Raw genomic sequence first — 7162 nt, forward strand, 5'->3', positions numbered from 1 at the left:
AAGTAGTCTGTCCGTTAAGGACATATTTTAAACGTCAATGGACGTCCAAAATCCATCCCAGTAAACAAGGAACGTCCCTGGACGTTCAAAATAGGTCTAAAAGTAGTCAGTCCGTTAAGGACATATTTTAAACGTCAACGGACGTCCAAAATCCATCTTAAAAATTGTGACCAATTGATAACGTCAGTGGACGTCCAAAATGCGTTTCAAACAAGTCATTTATTTCGGGACCAATTAATAACGTCAATGGACGTCCAAAATACGTCTAATAGTCGTCTTTTCAACTTTCATTTTCAACCTTAAGAGAACGTTGATTAGACGGCAGTCATTACGGTATTTCAACGTTGAATCAACGGCAAAATGTTTACTGGGATCTTAATAAGTTAGTTAAGTGGTGACCAATCGATAACGTCAGTGGACGTCCAAACCTCGTTTTATACAAGTAATTTATTTCGGGAGCAATTAATAACGCCAATGGACGTCCAAAATACGTCTAATAGTCGTATTTTCAATGTCTGTGTTTGGACGTCTTTTCAACTTTTATTTTCAAACTTAAGAGAACGTTGATTAGACGGCAGTCATTACGGTATTTCAACGTTGAATCAACGGCTAAATGTTTACTGGGAAATGTGTAAATTCAAACACCATAAACCTTAAGCTTCTGTGTCGAACCTATGCCTTACACAATGTGTCGACGCCAACCCTACGCCGTATCCTGACACGCCCTTCTCCAGAAATGTAACTTTAATACAATATCCACTGAAGGGATAATGTTATCCAGAACCAGGCTTAATTCTTGTTTTGAGAATTGATCCTATATTTACGACTATAGTGAATTGTGTAAACTATTATTAGCCCTGCACAATTATAATTCTAACTCTATATTCTAGAGCTGTGTCTTCCTTTAAACTTATAGGCACACTTTTTTTCACAGGCAAACAAGGGGTTCCATGGTGTAATGGTTAGCACTCTGGACTCTGAATCCAGCGATCCGAGTTCAAATCTCGGTGGAACCTAACCTTTACTTTTTCTTTTAGCACATTATAACTCGCATTCTAATTAACATAAACGGAAATATAGCTAGAAATATAGTGTTTTAACAGCAAATATATATATATATATATATATAAAAATATATATCTACATTGACAAAATAAATAAAATAAAAATACTGGCGAGTGACTCCACGCTATAACTCAGTCCCGCCTTCTGGGGCCTTTATCTGGAGCTTAGCGCGGTGGAGGAGGAGCCATGGCGGCGGCGATGGATGTGGATACTCCGAGCGGAGCTAATAGCGGAGCGAGCAAGAAGCGCTTCGAAGTGAAAAAGGTAAATAACGCCGAACGGAGAAGCGCGGGACTGTGTGCTGTACCATATTAAGTTTAACTGAATTAATGACTGAAGTAGTGAGTCGGCAGATTTAACGAGTTCCGTTCCTTGTTACCGGCTACTGATCGTTAGCTTAGCTTCTCCATTGCAAACCAATGTGTTTGCGTTAGCTTCTCTCTGCTATACGTTAGCATTAGCTTAGCGTTTCCATTATATGTCAGTTTGTTAGCATTAGCATCTGTCATATGCATTTGGCTTAGCTTAGCTTCCCCATTAAGCATGAGTTTGCGATGTTTCCTCGCACTATGACATCCAGTAACCAGTATTACTTCTGTGTTTATCAAATTAGAACTGCTAAACTAATACAGTCCAGTTTAAATGTTTTATAATTTAGTACATTTAATGGCAGTCAATGATACACTAATCTGTAACGCTAACCATAAGCAGGAATTAGCGAGAACTGCTGGTGTAATTCCGGAACGATTAGACTTTGCTGCATTATTTATGCTTTATAATTTATTCCTGTGTTTTAATAGCGTTTTTATTTTCTTAATCTTGTCTATTTTAAGGCTTCAACCATAGTTAACATAATACATTTATTAATGGTATACGTTAAAATTAATGCGAACACGCCTAATTAGTATAAACGACTACTTCAACACACACCTGTGTAACTTATCACAATAAAAACAGCAAAAAAACAAAACTCAGATGCTTATATTTTATGTCCATTTAGTATTGTGAATATCACATTTAAAAACTCAGGCATTTGTGGGGTAAAGTCTATGAAATAGTTTGAAACCCATTTTTGCTTTCCCCAAGAGCTAACAACTGTCTATTTTAGTCTGTATTATGCTAATCTCTCTCTCTCTCTCAGTGGAATGCTGTGGCTCTATGGGCTTGGGACATTGTGGTGGATAATTGTGCCATCTGCAGAAATCATATTATGGACCTCTGTGAGTACTTTCTAACCCTTGTTTTGTATATTTTTTAATTTTATTATTATTTTTTTACAGCACTTTTTCAATGGTATGGTGTGGTTGCTGATACCAAAATATCAGAATGATTTCACCCTTTTCTGCTGCAATAAAATGGCTGTGAGCCAAAAAAAAAAACATTGCTCTCATGGAACCAACAAAGTAGTAGACTAAAAAAAAAAAAAAAAAAAAAAAGCATAATTTGCAACATTATTTATATACTTGTAACTAATTATATAGTGGGGCGGCACGGTGGCGCAGCAGGTAGGTGTCGCAGTCACACAGCTCCAGGGGCCTGGAGGTTGTGGGTTCCCGCTCCGGGTGACTGTCTGTGAGGAGTGTGGTGTGTTCTCCCTGTGTCTGTGTGGGTTTCCTCTGGGTGACTGTCTGTGAGGAGTGTGGTGTGTTCTCTCTGTGTCTGCGTGGGTTTCCTCCGGGTGACTGTCTGTGAGGAGTGTGGTGTGTTCTCTCTGTGTCTGCGTGGGTTTCCTCCGGGTGACGGTCTGTGAGGAGTGTGGTGTGTTCTCTCTGTGTCTGCGTGGGTTTCCTCCCACAGTCAAAAAAAAAAAAACACCCGTTGGTAGGTGGATTGGTGACTCCAAACCGTTTGTAGGTGTGAGTGAATGTGTGAGTGTGTGTTGCCCTGTGAAGGACTGGCGCCCCCTCCAGGGTGTATTCCCACCTTGCGCCCAATGATTCCAGGTAGGCTCTGGACCCACCGCGAACCTGAATTGGATAAGCGGTTACAGATAATGAATTAATGAATAATTATATAGTTTTGTAGCACTTTTGGTCTGTGTTTACTTGCATGCAGTTAGCCATTTCTCGAATTTGGAGACACTTCCACCTTAAATAACAGGAAACAGCGAAAATAAGTCAAGATTGCCCACCTGTGGAACAGGAATAGAGCAATATTCTCATCTATGTGCATGCTTTTCAAGGTTTGGAGTTTTCTCTTTTGATTTAAAAACTCCAGATGCCTTTTCAATGCCATCAGCAAAGACAGAAAACCTAGCATTTTTTTAAATAGCAATTTACTGACACTGGGGCTTTGAAACAGACCTGAGAGCAAGCAAATGATGAGGAGGATTTTTTTATTATTATTATTTTTAATGAAAATTGTGAATGTCACTTTGATCTTAAAATGTTTAGAGAGTACAGGGACTATGACTTATATATATTTAGGGACAACAAATAAATAAAGACTACATATAGACAGATATGGGCGCAATGGTGGCTTATTGGTTACCACGTTTGCCTCTCAGTGACGAATCCTTGTGTGTGTGTGCCCAGATATGGATGGGCACTCTGTCCTGGGTGAAACCCTAGTGCCCGATGCAGTCCTCCAGGTTGAGAGTACGTTTTGTGCGTTTGGCTGCTGGTGTGTGTGTGTGTGTGTTCTGAGCAGTGTGGATTGTAAAAGTGTCCTTGGGTGTCTAGAAAGGTGCTATATAAGTGTAAAGATGGATAGATATATTTTTTACCTCAGAATACCAGCTAACCTGTATCTTGTGGCTTTTTGTAGGTATAGAATGCCAAGCCAACCAGGCTTCAGCTACATCAGAGGAGTGCACTGTGGCATGGGGAGTGTGCAATGTAAGTATGTATTTTGACTGTAAAAGGTAGTACAAGAGTGATTTTTGTGACACCCTGTTGATGCATAGACTTGAGTTAAAGTCATAAAAGAATTTTTTTTTGGACCAAATGTAAGGAAAAGCAAAACATGACACAAAAGCAAGGAAGACATTCCTTGAATTAGTAAGAAATAACGTTTTCTGACTGTCAATAAACACAAGTTAGGAACTCAAACTCCACTGTATTTTTGTTTGACACTTTCATAGAGCTGCTGCTTAGCCTTTAAATTTATGCTGGGCACCCTCTTGTGATTGAGAATTACTGAGTGTTAATTCTGATGTTTGCTGCAGTCATGAGGCTTTGATTGTATTTACATAACATTTAAGATGTGAACATTTTCATACTAAATTACATGAGATCACCAGTCCTGTTTTTATTCATGTGTGTGTTTTCTTTCAGCATGCGTTTCATTTCCACTGTATCTCCCGCTGGCTGAAGACAAGGCAGGTGTGCCCTCTGGATAACAGGGAGTGGGAGTTCCAAAAGTGAGTCAGTTCTATAAAGTACACTATACCACCCACAGTTTAAGCATGTTCTTGGATTGTGTCAGACCACCATTTGGAATTTTCTGTTAAAAGTTACAGCTTGATTCGTCACTCTGCATGAAGGCTCGGGATCAAATCAGTGGAGTGGAGATTAACAGATTTATTTACTAGAGGAAACACTACAGATCTTTGTTTATTTTTTGGGCCACAATCTATATTGTGATCATTGAAAAGACATGTTAACATTTGATTATTATTCTAACTAGGAGAAGTTTGTTTGCATGGTGTCTTACACTTTAGATTACTCTGCACACAGTGCACTATTTACAGCTTAAAGTGAAATAAATTACAGGGCAGTGTACCTTGTATTTTTAAAGAGGAACAGTCATGTTCAGCTAGTTTTATTTAGAAGGCACAGATTTAGGGGTGTTTGAGGTTGTTGTTTTTTTTAAATCCATAATTATCAGCCATTTTATAGGTCAAATTTAAATAAAACTGCACCAGTGAATATGTTTCAAAGAAAAAGAACTTGGCTACTAAAGAATCACCCTAGTAGCTTAACATAGTGTACACCCTTCCATTCCTGATCTCAACCACTTTCAGCCTCAACAGCAGCACACTTTTTGTTTCTAACTGATCATCAGCTCATAAATCGTATTATAACGTTGTCAGGTGAGTGCTTTTATTAGTGGTAGTATTTAGCTTCTTAAGCTGCTTTGACACTGAAAGCTGTAAGTGCTGCACATGCTGGAGAGTTCGTGTTCAGAGTAACATAAAACTATCTTTCCTTCAACATGGAGGAAATGTTAAGACTTGGCCGATGTACATGGCACCCTGTAGATCTGTCGCAATGGGTTTTTGTGCATAAATCCGCTTCTTAATCCCATTGAAAATAATGATTTTGAAAGCACTTACGTGACTGTGATTAGTGTGAAAGCAGCTTTATTCAGAATTTGCAATTTTAGCTTAAGTAACATTGTGCCAAAAAGTAACTGCTAAGGAATTTAATGTGGAACAAAATACAGGGGGTCCTCGACTTACGACGTTGATCTATTCCTACGTCGCGCCGTAAACCGATTTTCGGTGTAAGTCGGAACATACGTACATACTGTACATAAATAACATACTGTAAGCAGTTATCATATCCTAACACCTATCCTCCTCGGTCCTGAGCCGCGTAACCGTGTATTCTTCCACCACGCACACCAAACACGAAGTTCACGTTACGACGTTTACGACGCAAAACCACTTAAGTCGAAACAAGGCTTTATACAGTAAAAGGGAGATGACGTAACCCAAGGACCTCCTGTACAGTGGAACCTCTACCTACCAACTTGATCCGTTCTGTGACCCGGTTCGTAAGTGGAAAAGTTCGTTTCTCGAGTCAGTTTTCCCCATTTAAAATAATGGAAAAGCAGTTAATGCGTTCCAGCCCCCGCCCCGAATGTCACCCTTTTTGCACTGATATGTTTACAACACTCTCAAATTAGTAAAAAAAATACATGTAGCGTTACTAAAAATAAAAGAGAAATACAGGGGGTGGAATAACGGAGAGTAGGCGGTGAATGTGGGGAGACGAAGCGTAGATACGGTTTAACTTAGCACGAATTTCGATGTCTGCTATTTACGCTAATGCTAAATTGCTAAAGCTGCAATGTGCTAATCTTAAAACCTCACTCAAGTCTGGGGGGCGCTGGGAGACTCGTCTATTGGGGCCAGTTGCCATTTCCAGCCGCCGGCTCAGCGGAGGCTCGGGTTTGTTTCTAGAGTCGTGGTTCGTTGGTGGAGGCAAAAAATATTCAAATGCCCGGTTTGTATCTTGGAAAGTTCGTTAGTAGAGGTTCCACTGTATTTAAATACCAAGCCTAATTTAGCCTTATGAATGCCCAAATAATCCTTTGTAAAATAGAAGTTTTTTGAACACACTTGTTATATCAAATGGTGTGTTTTGTCAGCATTTATTGTAACATTTACCCTCTGTAACTGCATATGTTAATTTCTCAGAAATCAGCTTTTTACCAAATAAATACCGATATATTCACAGCCCCCACAAAGCAAAATTATTGCCGATGAACTCTGGGAGATGTGGGAATCCTAAATTTATATTTATATGAAATTAAACACTCCATATCTCTAGAATTACTCTACAAAATGTGATAGGAGTGTTTCTGTACGGCAGGTAAACCATTTCTTCTCAAGTTACTTTTATTTTCAGATGAGGGCAGCATCCTACAATATCAGCAAAGCACTGTTACTGATTTAAATTTCTGACACCTTGTTCTGTTTTCAGGTATGGGCACTGACGACCAGGGTCATTCTGAACTGTCGCTCCTGATTGAATGCTTCAAAAATCCCCTTGTGTTTAACAGTTTGTTTAGTCAGCATTCTCCTTTCGTTGAAGATATGCCTGTACGTTAACCACACTAGTTTTAGGTTTGCTCCAATAGCTGTTGTTTTGATAAGTTCAACAAGAATTGTTGTAAATTATGAATAAATTCTGTCCAACACCACTGTTTAGTCGAGCAGTACTTGTTTATCGTGTGGCTTTTACTAACCTTACATTTAACTGTTTAATTTGATTTAATAGGAGTTTTGTAGAGCTGCTAACAAGCAATGTACGAGAACACTCTTCTGTGAAAACTATCCATTCCCTGCTCAACCCTGAAGACGTGACTGCAGTTTTCTTTTAATATTATTGAAGACATTTTAGTTAAAATGAAGTTAAACACCTTCCAA

The 7162-nt window shown here is 39.0% G+C and overlaps 1 protein-coding gene and 1 non-coding gene across 2 annotated transcripts; both read left to right on the top strand.

Moving 5' to 3' along the window:
• Positions 1 to 944: 944 nt before the first annotated feature.
• On the top strand, positions 945 to 1016 carry trnaq-cug (transfer RNA glutamine (anticodon CUG)). The gene has a single exon. It is a non-coding gene; the product is annotated as a tRNA-Gln (tRNA).
• A 156-nt stretch (positions 1017 to 1172) lies between these two features.
• Positions 1173 to 6947, top strand: rbx1 (ring-box 1, E3 ubiquitin protein ligase). The gene is made up of 5 exons (XM_066674582.1): positions 1173 to 1329; positions 2207 to 2285; positions 3832 to 3902; positions 4341 to 4426; positions 6717 to 6947. Exons 1-5 carry the CDS (start codon positions 1252 to 1254, stop codon positions 6727 to 6729), a joined length of 327 nt encoding a protein of 108 aa, XP_066530679.1. The 5' UTR covers positions 1173 to 1251; the 3' UTR covers positions 6730 to 6947.
• Positions 6948 to 7162: the final 215 nt, after the last annotated feature.

Source organism: Hoplias malabaricus, chromosome 6 (assembly GCF_029633855.1).
Source record: "Hoplias malabaricus isolate fHopMal1 chromosome 6, fHopMal1.hap1, whole genome shotgun sequence".
Lineage (NCBI taxonomy): Eukaryota > Metazoa > Chordata > Actinopteri > Characiformes > Erythrinidae > Hoplias > Hoplias malabaricus.

Bases quoted from the DNA above. Each gene is read 5' to 3' on its own strand.
- rbx1 (XM_066674582.1), top strand. From the start codon at position 1,252: ATGGCGGCGGCGATGGATGTGGATACTCCGAGCGGAGCTAATAGCGGA. The intron at 1,330-2,206 runs GTAAATAACGCC...TCTCTCTCTCAG, and splicing joins AGCGCTTCGAAGTGAAAAAG to TGGAATGCTGTGGCTCTATG. The intron at 3,903-4,340 runs GTAAGTATGTAT...GTTTTCTTTCAG, and splicing joins TGGCATGGGGAGTGTGCAAT to CATGCGTTTCATTTCCACTG.